The following is a 27,692-nucleotide window of genomic DNA, read 5'->3' on the forward strand; positions in this document are numbered from 1 at the left end:
TACCCATTTAATCAAATGTTTATTCAATGAAAGTATGTATAAAAACTTTACAAATCTTAGAACTCAACTATACATGAAGTAGGATGACGGGATATTCAGTTTTTAACATACACGTACAGCACAGTTATTAACTGTTCTTCCCTTTCCCCTTCGGTCCTTATTTCTGGCTCCTGTTTTATCCTGTGAGACCATTCTGTTATTGGCCTAGAGGAAGATTAATGGACAACTTTTACCGCTCTCAGGCCAATGGAGGAAATTTCAGGTGTTGTTGTTGTTGTTGTTGTTGTTTTAAGAAATGGGAGACTAAACATCAAAATTTTTTCCCAAACAGCAATTTTTTGTCCTGATTTTTCTCTGCCATTTTTGATGCTTCAATAAATGTTGCCAGTAAACTATCAGCATTAACATTTAAAGTCATTAAAGTTCGTACATTTGCTCACAACTTTCCCTGTAAGATGCATATTCTTGTATCTTTCCCCCACCCCTGCATACTCACACTGATTTAAAAGCAGTTGACTGGTGCTAAAACCAGATTTACCATTGGCAACTGCTAGAATGGCATGTTGTTTTCTATTCAGAAAGACAATCTATAGAATGGTACTTTCAAATCTGATTTTTAAAACAACCAACAAATTTGTTGGAAACTGAAACACATATTTTGTTGTTACTCAGCTTTGAAAAAAGCCAGCAATTAGATAAGGCATGTGCATTAATTCACCTGTTTACAGCAAGTATCCACACATTTTCTCTTCCAAACACACAGACCCACAGCTTGTCATGTTTTATCCAAAAATTAAGATTGCCATCACATTATTACTTTTTCTCTTTTGTGTTTTGTTCAAGTAGATTTCTCAACTAATGATTTTTCCTAACCGGACATAATCTCAAAGGATGCATTCTGAAATAAGACACCTGGAGGATAACTACTAAGAATGTTTTCTCGGGTTTGAAGTTTCCCCACACCTCTAGATTTTGCATAGTTACAGAGCCCCACTGTATCTCTAAGAAGCATGCTGTATTTTTCAGACATTGTCTTTCCGAGAAGGGAGACTTATTACCCAGGGAAAGTCATAATTTTAGCTTGCCAACTTGCACTGGAGTTGTTTTGTTATGTTATATACCCTTCATTAGTTCCAAGTAGGTTTTTAAATCATGTAAAACGTCTCCAAGTCGATGAGCTTATAAGTACTACTGACCATTATCTTTCAAATATCCCCTGAATTAAAGAAATATGTTCCAGGTTTATAATGCACAGAACCTTTAACAGGAGGGGCTGGGGACAGGGCAGGAGGGGTGGGGGGAATGGGGCCGGGACCTTTCTGTATCATGCCATGGAGAACAAGAGTTCTGAATTGGGGGAAGGGAAGGAAGAGAGTCTTTGTAAAAATGACAGTTTTTAAAAAGATAAGTAACATTCAGTCTAACAACACTGTTTCCTGTTCCTTTTTGATGGAAGCTAACACCGGGTGGTCCGGTTCCGTCACTTCCGAGTCCCCACTGCCCAGGAGAATGGATCGCCCCTCCTCCAGGGCGAACACGTCCGAGTTCTGGTTTTGGCATGAATGTTTAACCACTTCGTTGGGAGTGGAGAACGTTTTGTCACACAAGTTGCATTTGTAGGGTTTGTTCGTCTGTACCAACATGTTGTCCATCTGGCTGCCTTCCTCAAAGGTGCAGAGCTCCAGAGTCTGTTTGTCCACCATGGTGTAGGTGTCGATGCTCTGGTTGAGGCACACGTGGCGGGCCGCCTGATTGGCCCTGCAGAAGCTCTTGTCGCACGTGCTGCATTTGAAAGGCTTTCCGGTGTGGATGTACATGTGCTCCCGCCAGTGGCTTTTCTGGATGAACTTGCGGCCGCAAATGGTGCACTCGTACTTGCGCCGCTTGACCTCCCGCTCCTGGTCCGCCTGCTCCAGGTTGTCAATGTCCGCGATGTCCGAGGGCGGCGGCGTCTCCGAGTGTGGCTGCCCATCGATGATGGGCGAGTCTGAGATGTGCTGGAGCTCACTGTCACTGATGATGCCCGCCTCTGGCACTTCCATGGCGTCCTTACCGAGGTCCGCCGCGTTGCTGCACAAGGACAGGGGCACGCGGCTCTCGCCAGGCTGGCTGGCCGTGAAGGGGACCCCCGTGTGAATCTGGAGGTGCTCCCGCAGGCTGCTCCGCAGCGTGAAGCGCCGCCCGCACAGGTGGCAGGCGTAGTACTTGGGGAAGCTGCCGTTCCTCTTCATGATGCTCGGCTTAACATGGGCGATGGTGAGGGGCGCGGGCTGCTCGTCCGACGAGGAGGCTTCCAGGTTGGTCTCCTCCCCGGGGGGTGGGGGAGGAACGGGCGTGGAGACGAGGTCAGGCGACAGCGAGGTCTGCAGCGGGTCTGAGGGGGTCATGTGTGTCCGGTTCACCTGGCTCAGGTTGGAGGGCAGCTGGGAGAGCTGGGAGGCCTCGGGCCCCTGCTCCTGGCTCATCCGGGTTGCCTGTGGCCGCGGCTCCCGGGCAAGTTTCTCAGGCGCCGAGGCGATCTTGGTGGCTTGTCTTAGCTGGTGATCTGCGATCTGAATGCCATACAAGGATGACGCCAGTGGGAAAACTTGGTCGGGATGAGAAAAGGCTCCTTGGCTGGCCAGGCTGGCCTCCTGGATCAGCGGGTAAGCGTGCAGGAACTTGATGCCCTGCTCCAGCCGCACCGGGTCGATCAGCTGCGGCGCCATCTTCCCTGTGTACATGAGGTGCAGGAGATAGCTGAAGATGTCCGGCTGGATGTCGGAGGGCTTCAAGCGGACACACTCACTGGAAGAGACAAGAGAAAAGGCTGTCAGTGGATGTCCGCCCTGACTCAAGGGATTCCATAAAACCCGAGGGAAAAACCAGGAGGGCTCTTTTGGAGGCAAATGAAACAAGACCCATCTCCCATATCTTACTGTGAGCTTCATGAACTGGAACACTCAAGAGGGTGTTCAAAGGTAACCTATGCAATTTAATTCTAAAACTTAATAGGCTCCTTAACAGAACAGACAGGAATATAATAAAGATATTTTAAAGGACCAAGAAAGGGTAATTCACGTTAAAGAAATATGGTATCTTAACTCATAGACTCTTGAAGTAGTCTTTCTCCTAGTAACCTATGTAAAATTATATCGTTTATAAACAACTTTGAGTTTTATGGAGAGGATCCATTGCTGAGTGGCTCATGACCCAGTAAACGGTTAAGAATCCCTGATGTGCATATCTTTCAGCTAAATGTCTAGGACTTTATATTGATTCAATGCCACCTGGAGCTCAACAGATCTTTTTAAGTTAAGAGTCACACAACATAACGTAGGGGAGTTAGACTGGTGCCTAAGAGCAAGACCACAAAAGTAAGAAAAACTAAATCTCCTGTCCCTGCTCTGAACCCCTCTGCTCTCTCCAGCACGAAGGGCAGAGAGCAGCGGACCTGGGAAGAACCAGGAAGGTGAGCCACATTCCAGCTCCAGTGGAGTCTGATCACCATCTCAGTATCACTGGATTGCATGAAAAGCAGCTATGGGACAATTCACTTGTTTATCAAATATAATCATCCCCATCATTGGAACTGCAGCTGGGATTTATAGGCATTTTCTCACTGAATTGCCATTAATTCGCATTTTGGAGCTTGCCAAGTGGCACAGTAGGAAAGAATCTGCCTGCCAATGCAGGAGACTCAGCTTCAATCCCTGGGTGAGGAAGATCCCCTGGAGAAGGAAATGGCAACCCACTCCAGTATTCTTGCCTGGGAAATCCCACGGACAGAGGAGCCTGGTGGGCTCCACCAGGTCTCAGAGTCGGACATGACTGAGTGACTCAACAACAACAATTCACACTTTACAGATAAGGAGTTGAGGCTCAAAGGGATATTTATACCTTGCTCAGTATCAGTGTTAGTAAGTGGTGGGACTAAATTTGAGTCTAACTTCGAAGCCAAGACACCAAGATTCTTTGGACCATTAAAACAATCCTGTGTAGAAGAGGCAGATCTGGAATGATCATTGACATGGAAACCGAGATTCCCCAAGGTTCAGTGGCTTATATAGGGTACCAAAAGGAGCTGTGGCAAAACTGACGGTCTAACTTGCAGACATCAGTGTTTGCATCATCCTAGAAACAGAGTACAGATTCAAGCAGTAATAACAAAAAGCTCCCAAGAACCCTCCCTAAATCATCAGTAAATAAACAAAACCCGATATATCACCATAAATCGATGCGATAAAGACCTACATGAGGTGTAAGTGCTGTCACCCACTGAGTGAATATATTCTGACAATGCATTTTTCAACCACAAAGACTTTTACCTTGAATGCTTTTAGAATTTATAATCATTTTTCATTATACCACTTATTACTATTATGACTCTTTTGGGGACCTTTAGCTATTTATCTTAAGTATTTTCCAATATGCTAAAATAGTAACAGTATAATCTGCTCTTCTAAATTTAGTATTTTATTCTTTAAAAAAAAAGGGGGAGGCAAGTGACTATTAAATGGCTTTAAAAGCTATTTGTGATAAAATATACTTGAATAGTTACTGTATTACCATCAATGTGTGTAAATTTCAAGATGCCTGCATACAAATAATCATGTGTAAAATGTCTGACTATAAAGTATGGAAGGCTTTATAGAATATATTCTTTATAAGCAAAGATCAAGCATAAAAACTAGTACCCCTTTGACAACAGAAAGGGAAAGAGTTTTTGTGACTGTTTTTAAGACACACAGATCATTCATGTCTTTATTTACAGACTTTTTTTATAGTCCTTTCAATTATTTATATTCCTTTAAATAGGAATGCCAATACAGGTGGCCCTTTCCTTTAAGCCAAGGTAAATGCCAACAATATTCTGTACATAGTCAAACATATTGAGATGCCCTAGGAAAATTCAATATTCAAAATAAAGCTCCAGGGATTTGGTGTGGTGAAGAAAACTTTCATAATGTAAACAGTCAACTCCGGACTGAAGACTAAACTAGTAGGGAATCTTTCCACGGCCAGGCAGAGGCTAGAGAATGGGAAGCCACAGGCCTTGAAAGATGCAAATCACCCCAGGAGCCTAAAGAGCGCCTTTTGTTCCGTGGGGACTTGTGTGTTCAGTTGCTCAGTCGTGTCCGACTCTTTGTGACCTCATGGGCTGTAGCCCGCTGGGATCCTCTGTCCATGGGATTCTCCAGGCAAGAATACTGGAGTGGGTTGCCATTTCCTCTTCCAGGGGATCTTCCTGTCCCAGGCTTGAACCCATGCTCCCCCGGGTCAGAATTCTCTACCGGGGAGCCCAGACACCGGGGAACGTTACCATCTGTGGGGATGGAATGTTCCTTCAATCAGGAGGAACGGCAAAGAAAAAGGAGCCTCCATGAAAGGTAAATCCCTGGCGGGGTCCCTTTCCGGAAAAACTCTGTTGTAAATTTTATTATTTCCCCTTATTGGTTATTGTATAAGTTGAGTTGTCCTCTGTCTATTGACTGTGAATGGAGGTGACTGGATAGTAAGCTTCTCAAATTTTAAGGAACTTTGTGCAATTTCTGAGGGCAAAGAAGGGATGGGGTTGGGGAGGCCCCATCCACACTTCAGCCAGGCTTACAGGCAGGAAAAACTCTGGGGCCCGGGGGACAGGTGAGGAGCCCCAGGCAGAGAGCAGTGGGGCCCTGGGGTTTGCGGTCAGCACCCAGGGCCCGGGGAGGTTGCCAGACACCAATTTATCTTGATTTGTTCATCTTCATCTTTTTTTTCTTAAAGCAGAAGCATATAGACACACTCAAGACATTTAAAAAGTCATTTTAAAAAGCTCCTTATGTCACATTCCGGCCATCAGTGTCCTCCATGGCTATCCCTCCCAGGCAGCCAGACCTCCTGTCAATTGCTCAGCTTGCTCCAGGCCACTCTGGTCACGTCCCAGGCTTTGGGGAAGGAAACAGCTGTCTACAATATACTTACACGTAAGTGGTTTGGTTTGTCTATGTATGTTGGGCGTAACACTTTTATGGAGGAAAAATGCAGTTTTTGCACAAGCTACAAGCCCTTCCTAAAAACTTTCACAGTCATTTACATTTTTAATCTTCCCTGCACTAGACCCTTTAAGTAAAGGATGGGCTTAAAAGATTTTGAAAATAAGGATTTAAAAATAATGTTTTAAAAAAGTAATGTGAGAAACTATCAGAAGTTATACTTAGGAAGCATCCATAAAACAGAGACATCTAGTGGTAACTGCAGACACAAAACACTCTCTCAGTGTGAAAAACTGTTCTCGGTCTCCCCTACAGTTGTTGCTGTTGTTCAGTTGCTAAGTCACGTCCGACTTTTTGTGACCCCATGGACTGCAGCACCCCAGGCTCCACTGTCTTCCAGAATCTTCCAGAGTTTGCGCAAATTCATGTCTATTGGGTCAGTGATGCTATCTAACCATCTCATTCTCTGTCACCCTCTTCTCCTCCTGCTTTCAATCTTTCCAACATCAGGGTCTTTTCCAATGAGTCGGTTCTTTGCATCAGGTAGCCAAAGTATTGGAGCTTCAACTTCAGCATCTCTACAGTAGTCAGCAGTTAAAAGCAGGGCTCTGGTCTTTGCCTAAGCATTCTCCCTTCCCAAACAGTACATGCCAGCTCCGGGGCAATAACACACTGTTGCTTAAACTTGGGGCTCCTCTCTGCACCGACCACACTCCTTTGCTAGAATGGTATTTGCTCACTGCTCCACACTTGCACTTCCTTGGGATCACAAAGAGTCAAGTACGACTTAGTTACTGAGTAACTACACTTATAGTCAGTTTCCTGCATCTATTTAAAAATCATTACACTGTATTCTTTTATTCCTCAAAAAGAAAACCGGCCCCTTGGCAAGACAGTTTAATTCACTGTGTTGAGACTTCCGGTATCCATTAGCAATAAAGGAACAGGGGGCATCCTTAGGGTCGAAAGATAAAGCAACATCCACCTGCCATTAATCCTATTAACCACCCATTCTGCTCCTCTAGACATCCATCAAGTGGCTATTATACACAAATCCGTGAACTATAGGCTGTGACTTTCAAAACATTTGCAGAATGTCCTCCAGCATCTTACAATCGGAAGGGAGGCAAGCACAAAAGTAACAACAAAGGGGAAATATGCTGCTCTTACAGGATGGCATGAATAAAGTGCTCTGAGATGTAAGAGCGGAAAAGACCGATTGCCTGGATCGTTTCAGCTCACTTGATTGTTGGAGGGGTTGGGGTGGGGGTGATGGAGATGACCTACGGCTGCGGACTATGGCTCAGGGAGTGGGCGCAAGGCCAACAAAGTGTGGTCAAAGTGGGGGATGGAGTGTCCTGAGGGGGTGCCTTCAGAAACTGGCTGGAAGGAGGTCAGGCTCCCTGCCTGCTGGGCCTTGAAAGACAGAAAGAAGAATCTGTGTGCTACTTTGATGTGTGATGAGTGTCCTCTAGATTTCCAATCAAAAGAATAACACAGTCTGATAGGTTTTGGAACAAAGGCACACGCCAATCAAAGCAGTGCTTAGGAATATTAATCTGATAGTAATATGGAAAATGATTAGGAAATGGAAGTGAGAACAGAAGGAAAAAATGAATGTGAAAGGTAACTGTGAAGAAAACATGATTTGGGGGCAGTTTTAGAGAGATTTTAAGTATGGGTTACTTGAAGATGAAAAAATAGAGAAGCCAGAGGGACTTCTGGGCAGACTTAATTCAGCTGTAGTCATGCAAAATGAGATAAAAGAGGATATTCAATTCTAGAGGTCCAGCAGACAGCCTGGGGCCTTGGGAAATAAAAGAGTTCTGGAGACAGAGAAAGAGCAAGGCCAGGGCTGTGAACTGGTTTCCAGTAGAGGCAAGGTCCAGGAAAAGAGGAGCACCCGTCAAGAGAGGCAGAGAGAAAGCAGCGAGGAGACTCAACTCACCAAAACTGCAGGAGGCGCCTGTGGAGAAGGCAGAAGAACAAGGGGATTCAGAGTCATCAAAATGCAGACGACAACCCTGAAGAAGGAAGGAAACAGGCGCAAATGCTGCAGAGGACACGGGCAGCAGTGACTGGGAGGACAGCGGGGTTCTGAAGAAGAGGTGACCTTGGGAGTAATGAGGTCTGTGGGGCGATGGGGCGGAAACCGCAGTCCCCGTGTAGACAAAGAGTGCAGGATGAGGAGTGGGGAAGTGAGGCCACAGACCACCCTCTGAAGAACTGTCACAGGGCAATAAGGAGGAGCAGTGCCACCAGGCAGGTGACAGCGGTGTCGCCGAAGTGCTGAGCATTCACAGACTCGGGGATGCCGGGAGGGCACCAGTTAAAAATGAAAAATGCAGAAGAGAAACTACGGCGAACCTGGGAACACGAGGGCAGCAGGAGCATCGTCTTCCTTAGAAACCAGGGGCTCTTTTCTCCAAGACAGAACAGATGGGGAGAAAAAAAAAAAGGAGATGGAGTCATTTTAGGGGAGAAAAGAAGGACACGATGGGAATTCATGCTGCCAAGCTTCTCATTAGGAGGCTAAAGATAAATACTCAAAGTCCAGTTGTGGGGAGGGGGAAGGGGAGACTCAGGGTAGGACTGGAGGAGGAAGCTGCCTTGTTAGTGGACCCCAGGCTGCGATCTGGACTGGGCGGGGGGAGCCCCGGTGCGGCTGTTTGGAGGTGGAGGGGCTCCCTGGGGCAGGTGAGGTCACGAGGGACTAGGAGCCTAGGGAGAGGTCATGAGAACCATGGTCCTGATGAGGGCAAAGAGCAGGTTCAGTGGGAAAGAGGGCCGTGGAAGGTCAGAGGCTACATTCATTAGATTATTATCAACCACGTTAGTTACCTGGTCTGATGGACAAACAACATCTTAAAGTAATTGGAGAATGAAGCAAGAACTGATTTGTGTGCCTTGAAGTACACATCGCCGATGGCAACCGTGCAGTCACACAGGAAACCAAACTCTCGCTGAGCGTTTAACTGTTGCAGGAGAATAAGTCCATGGTTGGCCAAATCCATTTTTTAAAAAATCTGCAAGGCAAACAATTTTTTTTTTTAAGAAAGGTGGTTCACAAATCAGTATGTGTCCTTATAGTCACCAACAGTAATGATCACGGCTAATAGGTCAGGCACTGCTAGAAACGTGATATAAATTCAGTCTTCACAACAGCCCTGGCAAGTAGTTCCATCATTTTTCCCATCTTACAGATGATGAAACTGATAGGGAATTCGGGGACTGCATGCTTTGCCCGAGTTTATACAGATGGTTTAAGTGTGGGAACCAGGAACCGGACTTGAGCAGTCAGCCTGCCAGACGGCAAACATTTCTGGGTCTTTGGTCTTTGAGTTTAAGATTTCAAATGCAAATTCTAATGATCCATTAGAAGTTGTCAAACCTTCTAGAGAGATGAGTAAATTAAGGTGTTGGTCAGGGCAGAGCAGAGTAAGACAGAAAGATCTCAGTAAGTTTGGGCAATACTCCAGCTCCTGCTGTGTAGACAGGGAAGTCTTGGCAGGGCTATAATAACCCCCACATGCCTTATTCCTCAAGGGTGAGGACACAGGACAGGTGCTCTTCTCCGTCAGTTGTGGAGGAGGAAATGGGCTTCGAGATGGGTAAGTAGTTATGTTAGCCAGGGCCATCTGGTCAGATGGTGAGGGGTGGGGGTGGGGAGTCAAAATTTAAATCTGAATCTTGAAAATTCTAAGCTCATTATTCCTCCTTCACTCCAGCAAACCATGTAGCCTCAATCTAACTGTATCAAGGGAACTGCTTCTGGGGGAGCGAGTGCATCGCATCAGGAAACTGCTCCTTCCCATGGGCAAATAGCATTCATAAGAGCCCAGCACACATACATCAACATTATACTTAATAACATAGTTAATGGTGAGAAAGAGCAAACGCTTTCTCCTTACACTTGAGGACAAGGCAAGGATGTCTGTTCCCACTATCCAATACAGCATACTATTCAATGTAATCATTTTAGCCAGCACAATAAAGCAAGCAAGGAAATAAAAGGCTTACAGACAGGAAAGGAAGAAATAAAATTGTCCCTATTTGCAGATGACATGACTTTTACATAGGAAATCCCAAAGTATCTACCAAACCTGGAATTATTAAATGACTTTCGTCATGCCACAGAATACAAGATAAACATATAAGTCAACTGTAATTCTGTATACTAATGCTGAACATGTGGACACAAATTTACTTGTTAGAAACAAATCATTTACAATTACAAATAAATGAAATACGTAAATGTTATTCTAACAAAACATGTATAGGATTTGCATACTGAAAATTGGAAAATGCTGATGAAAGAAATCAAAGATCTAAATAAATGAAGAGACACGCTGTAGGAAGACAAGTAGACATGTTTAGGAAGACATAACATAAATCAGTTTTCTATATTGATATATGGCTTTGCTATAATTCTTCTCAAAATCCCAGCAAGATTTTTTTTGTAGATACAGATCAGAGTATTTTAAAATGTTTATGTAAAGGCAAAGAAACTAGGATAGCTAAAACAGTTCTTAAAAAGAGGAATAAAGTGGGAGGAATCAGTCTAATTTTGAGAGCTGTTACAGAGCTATAGTATTCAAGGCTGCATGGCGCTGACAGGGATAAACACACAGATCAGTGGAACAGAACTCAGGTGTAGACCCACAGAAATATGTACAGTAGCTTTTTGACAAAGGCACAAAAATAATTAAGTGGAGAAAGAACAATTTTCAAAAATGCTGTGGGATCCAATGAACTCCCATAGATGAGAAGAAAAAGAAACCAAAAGGAAAACAGAAAAAGAATTTTAATCTGTCTCATATCTTACATAAAAATAACTCAAAATGCATCACAGTTTCAGATTGAAAACACCAAACTATAACTTTTGGGGAAAAACATGGGACGAAATCTAAAGAGGCTCTAGGATTCATCAAACATACAGCCTATGAAAGGATAAACTGATAAAATGGACTTCATAAATATTAAAAGGGCTTCCCAGAGGGCTCAGTAGTAAAGAAAGTGCCTGCCAACACAAAAAACTCCAGTATAATCCCTGGGTCGGGAAGAAGAAGGAAATGGCAACTGGAGAAGGAAATGGCAACTAACTTCAGTATCCTTACCTGGGAAACCCCATGGACAGAGGAGCCTGGTGGGCTACAGTACATGGGGTCCCAAAGAGTTGGACACAACTTAACAACTAAATAACAACAACAAGAAAAATTAAAATCTTTTGTTCTGAAGAAGACCCTGGTAAGAGGATGAAAAGATAAGCCACAGACTAGGAGAAAAAAATTTGATAAAGGACTAATATCAAGAATATATAAAGAATTCTCAAAACTCAATAGTACAAAAACAATTGAATTAGAAAATGGGAGAAAGACTTGAAGTGACATCGCACCTAAGACGATACAGAGATGGCGAAATAACACGTGAAAAGATGTTCAATAGTGATTAGGGAAGAGCAGACTAAAACGATAGTGACATTCACTACATGCCTGTCAGGGTGGCCAAAATATCAACAAGCAAATGCTGGCAAGGATGCAGAGAAATGGATTACTCACACCACTGCTGGTAAGGATGTAAAATGGTGTAGCCACTCCAGAAAACAGCAATTTCTTTTAAATCTAAGTATGTAACTATAATGCTATCCAGAAATTGTACCCAAGGACATTTATCCCAGAGAAATGAAAACTTAGGTTCATACGAAAACCAGTACTTGGATATCCACAGCACCTTTATTCCTCAGTCAAAAACTAGAATCTACCCAGATGTCCTTCAGTTAAACAGTGTGGTATGCCCAAACCACAGGAAACTACTCAGCCTTAAGACGAAATGAAGTACAAACATATGCGGCAACCTGGGTGAGTTATGTCCCTAAAGGTTACATACTGTATGATTCCATTTACATAACATTCTTGAAAATTACAGAAATGGAGAACAGGTGAGGGGTGGAGGGGTGAGGGGTGGAGGGGTGAGGGGAGAGGAGGCCAATGATGTCTGGCTATAGAAGGGCAACAGGAGGGAGCCGTGTGGAGACAGAAATGTTCTGCAGCTCAACTGTGTCAACATCAGTACCCTGCTTATAATGGGGGCGGAATTTTGAAGATTGTTCCATTAGAGGAAACTGGGTAAAGTGTGCATGAGATCTCTCTATATTATTTTTTGCGACTGCATGTGAATCCACAATTATCTCAAAAAGTTGAAAGAGAAAAGCTCATCACACATTAATTAATTAGATTAAAAATAGATAAAACTGCGATGTTTAACTTCAGAATCAGGAAAGTGACCGTGGACAAAGAGTTACCAATAAACTTAAAGACAAAAACAGAAACTTCGGTTCTTGCTCAGCTGGTGCTCAACTCCCCAACCTCCTTCCTGTTCTAGAGATGATCTGGCAGATTCAGAAACTGACAAGTGCGCCCTAAAATAAATGAGCAAAGTGGAATGACACTTTAATTAAGAGACTGATGCGGACCACAAAGCAAGACTCCAAAATGTCAAGTTTTGTGTTTTCTATCAAGAGCTTGATCCAAGTAGGAAAGGCAGGAGAGCCACCCATGTTGGCTGTAGCTCCTGAGTGTGATAGCTTCACCTGCACATAAACACTGATTGTGTGGATAGGGAACTTAGTTCCCCACTGTCTTCTGCACACGTCAGAGAAGGCAAAAGCACTAAGATGAGAAAGAAGAGACAGAGAAAAGGCCTAGGGCTCATGATGAAAGCCAGAGATGTTGCCATGGGGCAAAGTAACTGGGATGATGAAGAAACACACTCTAACCTGACTAGGATAGAACTCTAGAAACTAGTCTTCAAAGCTGTTCTCTGAAAAGTGCCAGAACACTAACTTGCCCTTCTCTGCAAAAAGTATCATACCTGCTAGAGAAAACTGGGCTGAGCTGCTTTATCATGGCCCCTGACTCTGATCATGAACACATCCACGCTCAGGCAACTTTGGGTGTCACTTTCATTGACAAGTATAGTAAGCAGTTACTATTTACCTTTTGATGGTAACAAGAGGTTATTGTTTATGGAATGTTCACCATTAACCATTCTCTTCATGCCGTTCATTTATTTTCACGCTAACTTGAGCTATGTGAGGTCTGGCTATCCACTGGTAACTCAGACAATAAAGAATCTGCCGGCAATCCAGGAGACCCAGGTTCAATCCCCGGGTAGGGAAGATCCTTGGGAGATGGGAATGGCTTACCCACTCCAGTATTCTTGCCTGGAGAATTCCACGGGTAGAGGAGCCTGGTGGGCTATAGTCCATGGGGTCATAAAGAGTCAGACACGACTGATCAACTAACACTTTAGTACAGAGACGGTACCCACATTTTACAAAAGAGGAAACAGGCTTAGAGAGGTTAGGTAGCTTGCCTAGATTACAGAATCCATAAGTACAAGAAGTGGGATTTAAACTGGAATTCATCTGATTTGTTGGAACATACTACATACCAGTATGTTAGTTTAAGATTAATTGGAGATTTTTAATGGCTACTTTAAAGTGTGAACATTGCTGTAGGAGATTCAAATATTAAGGACACACACTAGCTTTCATCCACTCCCAACTCTACCCATTTCCCCACTTTCTAGCCAACAGTGGGTATTAACACTTTTTAAAGACTCTTTGCTAGTATCACTTTTTACTTTCTATGAATTTGATGAAGTATATTTTTTATTTTCTCTTATTTCTCTTTGTAAGCTTTGCCCATTGTCTATCAGGTTATTTTATTTTTTCCTTATCGATCTATAAAACTCTACTGTATATAAAGAAATGAGCCCTCTGTCATGGATGTTGATGATAACATTTTTCTTACTTTCTTTTGATTCTGTTTTAGAGAACTTTTGACGTATAAAATTTTCACCAAATTTATCAATAAATTTACAGGATGATTTTGAGGTTTGGGGTTTTTACATTAACGAATATATATCATCTCTTCAATTGAGCAAAATGAATGGCTCCCCACCTCATTCCATCAACAGACAAACGTTAAGTATCTTATTCAGATGATAAGATTAAAACTATGATAAAACTGCAAAATGTTTCTTTTTAAAGAGGGTCTACTAGTTATTTTAGGGTCTCAATTTAGGACCATCTAGAATAGAAAAAGAACTGAAAGTGTTTTTCCAATACAGAAGGAAGAACATGTGTCTAGAATCTCTGAGAAGAGAAAAAACAAAGAAAATGTGTCAAATGTTCATAATTCACATGGGGGGGAAACCCATATGCATCAATTTTTTAAAATCTTAGAAACCAAAAAAACCCGTCTTTCTCAGGGAGAAATCATACCCCGCCCCCCGACTCTTATGTGTATGAATGAGCGTGAGAAAAGGGGGTAGGATGGGGTACTCAGTACCCCCTCCACCCCAGCCCGGCTGACAGTACTGCTCTTGCCCCAGGGGCCCCCTTCATAATCGTTTCCATGAGCCTTTACTTGCACAACGCTGCGTAGGCTGAGGACGGAGCATCTTCATGGGTTGGCTCTGCTCCAGACTACCCTCCCTTTGTGGGAATGGACATCTGCTCTTCCCACCATCGACTGCTCACCCAACCGCATCACTCCTGCTGCCCTGCACTGCCCACCAAGGTCACTGAGGGCCTCTTCCGCAGCCCGATGCAAGAGCAGCTTATTCGACCTCTCTGCGCCATTTAATATCCTTCCCTCCTGCTCCATAAATATTCAGGCCCTGCTTCCAGGACAACGCACTCTGGTTTTCCTCTCACCTCTGGCTATTTATTCTATTTTAACCCCCATCAAGGTTCCTCTTTTGCAGATGCTCCTCTGCCTTTGGTCCACAGCCCGCTTCTCTGCAGACTCTCCGTGGCGATTCAATCCACTCCCACTTGGCTGTCCCGCATGAGCCCTAAATTCAGACTAGGCAAATCAGCTCAAATCCCCAAAGGACAATAAAAACCATCGACACAAACCTATTCCATCTGTATCCACAGCTCAGCGCATGGCGCCATCATCCACCCCTTGACCAAGGCAGGAACCCATGTCGGTCAGACACCCACATGCCGCCAATTAAAACTCTTTATCCCACCCCATGCCTTAACTCTACCTCCCTGCTCATCTCCGTTTCCAGCTCCAGCCTCTCCCATTTATCCACACGGAACAGGTTAGCTAGAACTCTCTCTCCCAGGGCAAATCTGATGTTACCGTCCTGGTGAAAATCCTCGAGTCTCCCGGCGGCTTGCAGGATGAAAGCCACATTCCTCAGCGTGGCTTGCATGACCCCAGATGACCCCACCACTGCTCACCCTGCACTCCATGCTCTAGTGCTAATCTCAACTACTGGTTTCCAGACTTCTGGGCTGCCCAGACCTACTAAAAACAAACCAACCAATCCTGAAACTGGGGGTCTGACAGAGTGTGCTCCCTCTTTATTTTGCAAGAAAACATATCAAATATTCATATACCTATTAGGAATGGAGGGCTTTTCTACATAAAAAGGTGGACGTAATGACAGAATATACTTCTAGAAGGACAGTGGTACTGTATTCAACATATGGAACATACGCAAAAAAACTGCATTATCACAAATCCAGTTTCATTTGAGTCTGTTGATGACAAGGGAGATAAAATGATGTATTTTACTCACTTGAGGAATTCTGGATGAACTGGGAGATGAGCTGCAATTTTCTTTGCCCAGAAGATCCTCAATGCCCAGGCCATTCTTGGGCTCCTAACAGTACATAATCCTCATTGCTCAGAGGCCTCCCTCTCAAAGCTGAGCAGCTCAGCAGCCTGATTTCTACTCTCATAGTCAGGAGATGGGACCAGTCTGAACTGGGCCTTGGAACGTGCCCCTTGCAGAGGGACCCACCACTGACGACCTGTCCCTTTCCCTACCTCTACCTGTCCTCTGCAAAATTCCCCTGACCTTCCAGACTGAAGGGTCTTTTTGCCTCCAGAGGACCCGTGAACCTGCCTGATGCTTTTGGAAAGCTGGCATTGAGTCTTATCATTTACTGTTTTATCTCATGTGCCTAAGCATACTGGCTGGTGTTCAGTATTCATTAAAGAAATGACTATATGTTTAGAGAGAAGAAGAGCATTGAGTTCCAATTACAGGTTGGCCCCTGACTAGCTGCATGATTGGGATAAAAGTTCAATTTCTATTTTTCCTAGATTAACTTAGAATTCTCATCAATTTAATGTGTGCTACATTTTGGAAGAAATTTTCAATTTTAAAATGTCACCTCGTGTTTCTTCATGCTAGTAATTATGTTCTTAACAGTGCTTTATAGTTTATAATAACCCTTTACACACATAATTTAATCTTGATCAATACCACAGGATACTGTCTTCTTACTATTTGTTTCATTGCTAATTATAATGATTAATAATCAAAGTATGTGGACAGTGACTGCAGCCATGAAATTAAAAGACACTTGCTCCTTGGAAGAAAAGATATGACAGAGCTAGATGTATTAAACCTAGTGAATTAAAAAGCAGAGACATCACTTTGCCAAAAAAGATATATAGTCAAGGCTATCATTTTTCTACTAGACTAGTCATGTACAGATGTGAGATCTGGACCATAAAGAACAAACACCCTCTTCCAACAACTCAAGAGAAGACTCTACACATGACATCACCAGATGGTCAATACCGAAAACAGACTGATTATATTCTTTGCAGCCCACGATGGAGAAGCTCTATACAGTTAGCAAAAACAGGACTGGGAGCTGACTGGGGCTCAGATCATGAACTCCTTATGGCCAAATTCAGACTTAAATTGAAGAAAGTAGGGAAAACCACTAGACCATTCAGGTATGACCTAAATCAAATCCCTTACTATTATACAGTGGAAGTGAAATAGGTTTAAGGGACTAGATCTGATAGACAGAGTGCCTGATGAACTATGGACAGAGGTTCGTGACATTGTACAGGAGACAGGGATCAAGACCATCCCCATGGAAAAGAAATGCAAAACAGCAAAATGGCTGTCTGAGGAGGCCTTACAAATAGCTGTGAAAAGAAGAGAAGTGAAAAGCAAAGGAGAAAAGGAAAGATATAAGCATCTGAATGCAGAGTTCCAAAGAATAGCAAGGAGAGATAAGAAAGCCTTCCTCAGTGATCAGTACAAAGAAATAGAGGAAAACAATAGAATGGGAAAGACTAGAGATCTCTTCAAGAAAATTAGAGATACCAAGGAAACATTTCATGCAAAGATGGGCACAATAAAGGACAGAAATGGTAATACACAGAATTGTACAAAAAATCTTAATGACCCAGATAATCACGATGGTGTGATCACTCACCTAGAGCCAGACATCCTAGAATTTGAAGTCAAGTGGGCCTTAGGAAGCATCATTATGAACAAAGCTAGTGGAGGTGATGGAATTCCAGTTGAGCTCTTTCAAATCCTAAAAGCTGATGCTGTGAAAGTGCTGCACTCAGTATGCCAGAAAATTTGGAAAACTCAGCAGTGGCCACAGGACTGGAAAAGGTCAGTTTTCATTCCAATCCTGATGAAAGGCAATGCCAAAGAATGCTCACACTATCGCACAGTTGCACTCATCTCAAATGCTAGTAAAGTAATGCTCAAAATTCTCCAAGCCAGGCTTCAACAATATGTGAACTATGAACTTCCAGATGTTCAAGCTGGTTTTAGAAAAGGCAGAGGAACCAGAGATCAAATTGCCATCTGCTGGATCATAGAAAAAGCAAGAGAATTCCATAAAAACATCTACTTATGCTTTATTGACTATGGCAAAGCCTTTGACTCTGTAGATCACAATAAACCGTGGAAAGTTCTGAAAGAAATGGAAATACCAGACCATCTGACTTGCCTCTTGAGAAATCTGTATGCAGGTCAGGAAGCAACAGTTAGAATTGGACATGGAACAACAGACTGATTCCAAATAAGAGGAGTACGTCAAGGCTATATATTGTCACCCCGCTTATTTAACTTATATGCAGAGTACATCATGAGAAACGCTGGGCAGGAGGAAGCACAAGCTGGAATCAGGATTGCCAGGAGAAATATCAATAACCTCAGAAATGCAGATGACACCATTCTTATGGCAGAAAGTGAAGAAGAACTAAAGAGCCTCTTGATGAAAGTGAAAGAGGAGAGTGAAAAAGTTGGCTTAAAGCTCAACATTCAGAAAACGAAGATCATGGCAACCGGTCCCATCACTTCATGGCAAATAGATGGGGAAACAGCGGAAACAGTGGCAGACTTTATTTTGGGGGGCTCCAAAATCACTGCAGACAGTGACTGCAGCCATGAAATTAAAAGCTTACTCCTTGGAAGGAAAGTTATGACCAACCTAGACAGTCCTGAGTGTTCATTGGGAGGGCTGATGTTGAAGCTGAAACTCCAATACTTTGGTCACCTGATGTGAAGCGCTGACTCATTTGAAAAGACCTTGATGCTAGAAAAGATTGAGGGTGGGAGGAGAAGGGGTTGACAAAGGATGAGATGGTTGGATGCCATCACCGACTCAATGGACATGAGTTTGGGTAGACCCCAGGAGTTGGTGATGGACAGGGAGGCCTGGCAGGTTACAGTCCATGGGGTCACAAAAAGTTGGACACGACTGAGCAACTGAACTGAACTGAAAGAATGAGAAGAGTTAACTGGGCAAAGATGGAGTATCCCAGGCTGAGGGGTCAACATCTACAAACGCCTTAAGATAGGAGGGAACAAGATGCAACTGGGGAACTAAGAAAAAATGTCAGTGTCACTGAAGGGAAAAGAGCCAGAGAGGAAATGAGGCAGGCGAGGTGGGAGACCCTGGTCTTGTTAAGGATTCTGGTCCGTATCTTAAGAGCAAGAGGAGCTCCCAAAGGGGACTTGAAGCAGGGTGACATGACCAGTTGCCTATGATGTACATATCATTCTGGCTGCAGCTAGAAGGCTAACCAAATTGTCTGTGTGTGTGTGTGTGTGGGGGGGGGGGTGTTGGCACAGTGGGGGGCAAGAGGAGACCTGTTAGAAGTGGTTGAGAGCGGAGGTCTTCCAGTGGTCTAGAAGACAGATGACAGATTGGATGGTGGTGATGAAGATAGAGGGAGAGGGACAGAATTTAAAACACAGAAGATTAAAAAAATCAATAGAACTGGTTGACTGGTGGATTAAATGGAGGAGGGTGTGTGTGGGGGATCAGGGTATCTTAGACAGCCCCTAGAATCAGCATGTGATTCTCCGCAGTGACACATGGGCAGAAACCCAGTTTTGCAGGAGACGATCACGAGGTTACATCCAGACTTGTTAGTCCAGATATGTTGGGACTGAGATATTTTGAGACACTCCAGTAGGGACATAAAGAACTTGATGGTCTCTCTATATATACTGATATTGGCCCGGAGCTCCAAAATCTTGATTTATGTCAGAAGGTCTTTGGAGAAGCCAGGTGTGTCTGACTCCAGAAGTCACATCCTTAAATCACTACATGATAGTTCAGAGACATTAAAACTGTAAACTAACAGGGGTCCACTGAACCCTGGTATTCTGGGAATAAATTCCACACTCTTTACACAATACTACCTTGCTCTATTGCTGTTCAGTCATTAAGTCATGTCCAACTCTGTGACCCCATGAACTGTAGCACACCAGGCTTTGCCATCCTTCACTATCTCCTGGAGTTTGCTCAAACTCATGTCCAGTGAGTCAGTGATGCTATCTAACATCTCATCCTCTGCCACCCCCTTCTCCTCCTGCCCTCAATCTTTTCCAGATCAGGGTCTTTTCCAATGAGTCAGCTCCAATATTTTGGCATCAGGTGACCAAAATATTGGAGCTTCAGTATCAGTCTTCCTAATGAATATTCAGGGTTGATTTCGTTTAGAATTGACTGGTTTGATCTCCTTTCTGTCCAAGGGATTCTCAAGAGTGTTCTCCAGCACCACAGTTTGAAAGCATCAGTTCTTCCATACTCAGCCTTCTTTATGGTCTAACTCTCACAACCATACATGACTGCTGGGAAGATGACAGCCTTTACTATATACCTTTGTCGGCAAAGTGATGTCTCTGCTTTTTAATGTGCTGTCTAGGTTTGTCATAGCTTTTCTTCCAAGGAGGAAGTGTCTTTAATTTCATGGCTGCAGTCACTGTTTGCAGTGAATCTGGAGCCTAAAAAAAAAAATCTGTCACCATTTCCACTTTTTCCCCATCTATTTGCCATGAAGTGATGGGACTAGACATCATGATCTTCGTTTTTTGAATGCTGACTTTTAAGTCAGCTTTTTCACTCTCCTCTTTCAGTTTCATCAAGAGGCTCTTTAGTTCCTCTTCACTTTCTGTCAATCGGGGGGGTGTCACCTGCATATATGAGGTTATTGATATTTCTCCTGGCAATCTTGATTCCAGCTTATGAGTCATTCAGCCTGGCATTTCGTATGATGTACTCTGCGTACAAGTTAAATAGGCAGGGTGGCAATACCTAGCCTTGACATACTCCTTTTCCAACTTTGAACCAGTCCATTGTTCCATGTCCAGTTCTAACTGTTGCTTCTTGACCTGTGTACAGACTTCTCAGGAAGCAGGTAAGGTAGTCTGGTATTCCCATCTCTTCAAGAATTTTCCATAGTTTCTTGTGATCCACACAAAGGCTTTAGTGTAATCAAAGCAGCAGACTTTTTAAAAATTCCTTTGCTTTTTCTATGATCCAACGGATGTTGGCAATTTGATCTCTTCCTTTTCTACATCCAGCTTGAACATCTGGAAGTTCTCGGTTCACATATTGTTGAAGACTAGCTTGAAGGATTTTGAGCATTACCTTGCTAGCATGTGAAATGAACGCAATTGTATGGTGGTTTGAACAGTCTTTGGCACTGCCCTTCTTTGGGACTGGAATGAAAACTGATCTTTTCCAGTCCTGTGGCCACTGCTGAGTCTTCCAAAATGGCTGGCATATCGAGTGCAGCACTTTAACAATATTATCTTTTAGGATTTGAAATACCTCACTAGCTTTGTTGGTAGTAATGTTTCCTAAGGCCCACTTGACTTCTCACCCCAGGATGTCTGGCTCTAGTGACAGCATCATCAGTCCCAGTCACAGAGGACCAACAACCTGATGTAAAACTGAAGACCTGTACAATAAAGCCCCCACCCATTCAACACTATAAATGGAACTCAAACAAACAAAAAATCATTTGTCTTACCAAATCAGAATTGTGAGGAAAGGAATGAAAGAAAATTAGAGATAAAGAAGGAGTCGATTCTTAAAAGTGGGATTTCATAGAATGTCTTCTTTATGTATGTATATTTGTACAAGGTGGTTTTTTCCTTAAGTAAATTCGGAGACTGTAAGAGATAGTATGTTGAAACAGATTAATAACACTTTAATCCTTCACCTTTTATCACTGAATCACTCTGAAAATGGGACACTACCTAGATGACCAGTACTTTTAGCTGCCATCAATAGACACATGGTGGGCTGATCCTTAAGTTACTCATCATTTGGAGGAATAGCTGAATGGGATGAATAGAATCACACTATACTCTGATAACTCAAGTTCCTCCTTCAGTTTTGGTATAAGAACAGGAGACCAAAACAGCTTTTGGGAATTGATGATTCACTTTTTAAAGATAACAGCCCTTCTAAGATACTAAATATCACTTAGACTACCCATTTCAAGGGCACTAAAAGGGTCCTCTGAAGTCTTTGATTTTATTTAAGTGAAGCATAAATGAATATTGCAATGCACAGGACACATCAGTAACAGAAAAGCACTATCCACAAGTAAGATTGATTCTTTCAAGTAGTTTAGACCACTTACCAGGAAGAAAAAAATAGCTTTTTCAATTAGCATTATTAATAATTAATATCTGAAGACCTATAAAGTAAACTTGAATGAGGCTAGCTGTTTGAATTTGAATATATTTTAAAACTGTATTTCAAGGCTAGGAAATGTATCTTATTTAGTTGTGGTCACAGACTGGCATATTTTTCTTAACATTTCTTTAGTTAGTCCTCCACCATAGAAATTACAAAAAGAGGGGACGTACACTAACCAATGGCACTTATTTTGACTTTGAATAGCAATACACTTGTAAAATATTTCTTTAAAATTGTATTTTGCTTAAGTGAACATTAAAATTAGTTTTTAATTTGAGTATAAGGTCAGAAGGAGGCAGTTCATGGATGGTTTATGTGTCAAAGAGAAGCAGGTCAGAGATTTATGCTGATAAAGAGTTGATATTAAAGTGATAATTCTAAAGGTATTATGCTACAATCAACTTTAAGGAAACCTAATATGACCATGCAGCAAAATTTAAAACCTAATTTCATTTGCTTCTAGTAATCCCAAAGTAGATTGCCATTCTTTTTCATATGCTCTATCATGACTAGGAAATATAATCTGAGGAATACATGATCTGAGGAAATCTGAGGAAAATATAATCACCTATAGGGATAGTTCAGAATATATACCTTCTCAGAAAGGAGCTCCAAATATATTTTTAGATCAGTCTTAATGGAATAATTTACTTCACTATTTTATTTCATGGTTTCTCAAATTTTTGGCATCAGGAACCTTCAGACTCTTTATAATTACTGAGTACATCAAAGAGCTTTTGTTTATATGGAAAATAAGTATTGATATTTACATTAGAAATTAAAACTGAGAAATTTAAAAATATTAATTCAATCAGACATAGCAACAATAAGCCCATTGTACAATAATATAAATAACACATTTTTGTGGAAAAAAAATTATATTTTCCAAAAGAATAAAAAAAGTGAAATGGCATTTTTAAAAAATTTGAAGTGGTATCTTTTTGTATTTTTACAAATCTCTGATAGAAGACAATTGGATTCTGCATTTACCCTGCTTCTCCAGTTATTCTGTTATGTCTGTTTTGGTTGAGTATTAAAGAAAATCTAGTCTCACCCACATATGCAGTTAAAAATAAAAAAGAAGCATTTAATAGACTTTTCAGGTAATTGTGGATATTATTCTTTGATATTACACCAAAACTTGACAAGCAGTAGTTTCTTAAAGGTTAGCTGTGGGATCTTAAAGTATATCAATGAATGGAATTTTCCTGCTCTACTATGGTAAAATTCATTGCTGTGTCTTACACTTTGAATCAATCTTTTACCCATTCAAGACAATGTCATCCACTGGTCATTTGGAAAATGTCAGCTCATTTGATTTATGCAGACCTCCCCAGTGTTGACACATTTTGTCAACAGTGAAAAAGGCCAGTAACATCTTAGTATCAATATGAAAATAGCTTTGACCTCATGGAAAGTGAAAAGATCCTGGGGATTCACAGGGGATGGCAGACCACTTTTAAGACAATCCCTGTTCAGAATCACTTTAGGGACTTGGAGAATCTAAATGACTAGGAGGTGTGTAGGGAGAACGTGTGTATACTTTGATATTGTTCTCACAGTTTTGATGTTTACCCTTGCTTCATGCAGAACTCAGGAGTGCACACTAAAGAAACTGTACATGAAAGTGTCTTGTAAAGGATAAAATTTGTTTGATCAGTACTTAGCCAGATACAGTAACGTGCTTTATAAATTCTTATCTTTCTGCACAGTTTTATTGATGTGTGACTATCACATGATGCAAACAAACCTGCATGTGAGCAGAAGATTATGTATTTGAGCCTAAAATACAAGTCTCAAACTTGGCCTTTGCACTAAAAAAGAAAGAAAAAACAAAAAGAAAAAGGTCTTAACCATCTTTCTTGGACAGCCAACTCCTCATAAGTGTTCTCTCTATGGTTAATGACTCCTCTGTTAAGGGCATATTAGCACTGTAAAACACTGACTCTTATTTACTGTGGATTCAAAGCAATATTTAATTATTTATCTTGAATTTGCTAATAAAAATTATAACCTACTTGAGCATTAAAAAAGGTTGTTAGTAAGTGTTGATTTAATGGTTAGAATGTTAAAAAGTTTTTTTTTCTTCAGAGAAAAAACAATTTGCAATTCTCTTTTTGAGTTTCAGGGCCCTGCTTTATGACCCAAAGATCACACAGAATTAGGAAAAGTAACAAATGCCCCTTCGTCAGGTGTATTTTGAAACTTATGGTAAAGTCTCCAGTTGACCAGCAGTTCCTCCCTAACTGTGATGGCGTGGCAAGGCACTACTTGTCTAAAGGTTCAAAGTTACTCAAGAGAAAGGCGAGTAGGTCCAGGGGTGAAGCAGCAAGACACAGGTTAAGAAACGGCAGGAGAGTCTCCAACATCAGCAAAGCTGATCCCAAGCAAAGGCTGTATCCCAGCCTTAGCTGTTTCCTTCATGCCCTGCTTCTAGGTCCATGATTCCAAAGATGGGGAAAGCACATCTCCCTATACAGGGCAACGGACCTTCTTGAAGGACTGGGGTAAATACAATTTTATATTATTTAATAAAATTTTTATATTACAAAAGTGCAGGTTTTGGAGGATAGGGCAAAGTTCATATTAATCATCAGAGAAAAAAGAAATGGTCATGGTGGCAGATTTATTCTGTGACGTAATACATCTAGTGTTTATTCTCTGCTGCTGGAGGATTCCAGTTGAAGAGTTTGGGGAGCACAATTTATTTACACCCTTTTTGAAGAAAAGCTTTAAAATTGGCAAGCAGGCAGCTGGTCTGCGCAGCAAAGCTCTAGCGGTGGTTTCTCTGCCACCCTCTACCAGGACTCCACTGGTGACTGCTTGCGCTTTCGACACTAATACCACTGTTATACCACTTTTTGTACTCTGAGATCTTGCGATGGTTTCAATAGCAGGTCAATTCTTTGGCTAGAAAATAAACTTCTACAAACCACAAATTAAGTGAGAAACGCCCAGTTTAAAGGAATGCAGTATTAGTCATAAGCGTCTTTAAAATTACTTTTAGCAGTTTGAAAACGCCCTGGACACACAAGATTACTTGGAATGCAAAATAAAAATATACTTTAACAATTAAATTTGGTTTGTAATAAATCAGAGAAATGAGGGTTTAAAACTTAATTCTGATTTTCTATTAAACTGTCAAGCCCCTCAGACTAAAAATGATGTTGGTATTTACACCCTACTTCAGTGACCCATTAGGGTAATGGGTCAAAACAGAGATCCATCCTAGAGAGGACTGGGCAGCCCACTTAAGGAAATCCAGAGCACCTCAGAGTTCTGCTTGAGCCCCAGGGCACCGATCTTTTAATGCTTTACTTTACTAAAACAATAACCTATGGAAATGAATAGACTTTTGAGAGTCACACTCTAAGTGGGCTGTAAGATGAAGAGCTAATGAACACTGCAGACAGCGGGGGGAGCAACGGGTCTGGGTTATTTCCCTAGGGCATAATTAGGAGTTCAGCAGATGAAGTTCGTGCAGTAAATGGCGTAGCAATAACTGCATTTTCACTCCACCCAGTCACTTTCTTGCCTGCTCTGCGGCCCTTGCCTTCTTCATTGCCCTCTTAATTCATTACCAGCTAGAAGTGACAACATTGCTTCTTAGAGCATTTTCGGCCATTACCAGTTCTCAGCCTTGTTTAAAAATTCACGGTTTGGGGGTTTCGCCACAGAGAAAATGATTCTGGCCCCGGGAAGCAGACTCCGAGCCCCAACCTCCCCTCCGCAGAGCCTATCCGGGTGTGACGGCCACATCTGCGGAGAGCGCGGCCCGGAGGCCGGTCCCACGGCCCAAGGCCAAGCAGCCAAGAAACCACAGCGCAGCCCTGGGCGAGTCTCGGCTTATCCGAGGCGCAGATCGCCCGTGGAGCGGAAGCTCGAGGCCACCGCTCAGCGAGCCCACACCGGCTGCAGACGCCGCAGCGGGCGGCCCCGGGCAGCGCCCAAGGAGGCCCGCATTGCCCCGCCCGCCCCAGAGCGGCCCAACGGCCGCCCCGTCAGCCTCGCTCCGCCCCGCTTCAAGGGGCGGGGGCCAGGCCGGGGCGGGACCGCCCGGACCGGAGGGGGGCCCGGCAGGGCCGCGGCGCCGGGCACTCAGGCCCCGCCCCCAGCCCCGAGGGAGCTAAAGGGGCGGGGAGGGGAGAGGAGGAGCGACGCACTCGGGCCGCGCCTCACGCTCTCCGCCACCCTCAGTCCCGCGTGCGCGCGCGCGCTCGCCCAAGTCCCGCGGAGTTTAACACAATGCCGACGCCTACGCCGTGCGCAACGCCCCGGCCGGCGCAACAGCTCGGCGCCGGGGGCGGGGAGGTGGCCAGACAGGGCGAGGGGAAGAGCGCGCGCGAGAGCGGGAGACAGCGCGAGACCCGAAGAGGCCGGAAGCGCGCGTGCGCGCCCCCGCCCGCGAGCGGGGAGGCGGAGCCGCAGCAGTAGCGGCAGCAGCTGTAGGAGCCGCTGCAGCTGGGAGAAGCGCCAGAGAGGCCGGGCCTGCTCCGGTCCGACCGGATCCCTCCCCTCCCCCTCCCTCCCCGCTCCCCTCCCCCAAACCCACTTCCGCAGCTCGCGGCCTTGCCGCTGAAGAAGCAGCGGCAGCGGCGGCAGCAGGAGGCGGCGGCGAGGCGTCGGAAGGATTACGCACCTGACGGGCCCGCCTCTCGGGGCTCCAGCGCGGGACGCTCACCGGCCGCCGCCGTTCGGGACGCGCTTCGCGGTGGCGGCGGGAAGGGAGGGACCGGCGACGGGGAACGGAACGCGAATCGCCCCCCTCCCCTTCCTCCCTCCCTCCCCCGCTCCGCCGCCCGCCCTCTCGGCTTCCGTCCCCTCCCCCTCCCGCAAAGCCCCGGATGGAGCCGCCGCCGACTCGCCGCCGCCTGGCTCCGGGGGATGGTTTTGTCAGGCGGCCAGAGCCCCGGCGCCAGGCGCCGCCGCCCCCGCCCCCCGCGGGGCGCCCCCTCGCCCTCGCTTCCCAGAACCGGGTCCCCGTGTGGCCCGGGCCCTCCGCCTGCCTTCACCCGAAGCCCCGGGACTGGGGGGTGGGGGGTCATTCGTCTTCTTTGTTGCCACCGCCGCTGCCGGAACCGTTTGCGCGCTCCGGTGGCCCCCGCCCTCCGCCTTCCCGGAGCCTGGGCTGTGGGGGCGGCACGTGGGCACCGGCCCCGGGAGGCGGCGGCGGTGCGCGCTTACCTGTCGCCGGTGCTGCTGCGGCGGGGAGGGGGGGCGGTGTGGAGGAGGCACCGCTGGGCAGCCTTGGCCGTGCTCCCCGCCGCCGCCTCCTCTGCCTCTCGCTGCTGCTGCTGCTGCCGCCGCGGTCGGTGTCTCCGGCGCGGCGGCGGCGGGGCTTTTCCTGTCCGGTTACGTTAAGGTCACATGACCGAGAGAGCGGAGCGACTAGTGCAAAGAGGCTGAGAGCGGCTCCCGCCGGGGGGGAGAGGCGGCGAGAGAGCTGTGGCGGCAAGAGCCCCCTCCGCCCCCCCCCAGCCGCCTCCCCTCCCCCCGCCCGCCTCCGCCTCCTGCTGCTCTGCCGCCGCCGCCGCCGCCGCCGCCTGCAGCACTAAGTACGCTGCCGCTCCCACCCAGGCTCCGCGCTACGCTCCAGCCAAACTTCTGCAAACCATGTGCAGCCAAGGCGAGGAAACTTCTCTCCACCTATTGGGGCTTGAGGCTTGAGTCACAAGCCCCATGTTTACATAAAGCGTTAGGTAGGACGCTCCTGGAGATGCTCCGGCAAGGCTCGGAGAACTCCTGCTGGGATCCTTCTGCAAGCGGCCTGCTTGACATCTCTCTGCCCGCACCTTTGTCCCTCTGCTGCCCGAATTAGCATACGTTTTAAGCCTTAAGTCTTGCAACGGACTTGAGAATGAATCAAGGAGCTCATTGTGGAACTAATACTCTTTTTTTTAAAAAAAAGATTGCCAGTGGTAGTAAGGAAGTCAAGCTGGAATAGA

The 27,692-nt window shown here is 44.6% G+C and overlaps 1 protein-coding gene across 2 annotated transcripts; it reads right to left on the bottom strand.

Annotated features, from left to right (window-relative positions):
• On the bottom strand, positions 1-27,147 carry ZBTB2 (zinc finger and BTB domain containing 2). Of its 2 annotated transcripts, XM_018053360.1 has the most exons (3): positions 26,932-27,147; positions 8,796-8,980; positions 1-2,787 (listed from the first exon to the last, which is right to left on the bottom strand). In XM_018053360.1, the coding sequence occupies exons 2-3, from the start codon at positions 8,966-8,968 to the stop codon at positions 1,416-1,418; spliced, it is 1,545 nt and encodes a 514-aa protein (XP_017908849.1). In that variant the 5' UTR covers positions 8,969-8,980; positions 26,932-27,147; the 3' UTR covers positions 1-1,415. The 2 variants fall into 2 exon arrangements, with proteins under 2 accessions (XP_017908849.1, XP_017908850.1); XM_018053361.1 differs by lacking the exon at positions 8,796-8,980 and having other exon boundaries at positions 26,932-27,004.

The sequence above is a fragment of the Capra hircus genome, chromosome 9 (genome assembly GCF_001704415.2).
Source record: "Capra hircus breed San Clemente chromosome 9, ASM170441v1, whole genome shotgun sequence".
Taxonomy (NCBI): domain Eukaryota; kingdom Metazoa; phylum Chordata; class Mammalia; order Artiodactyla; family Bovidae; genus Capra; species Capra hircus.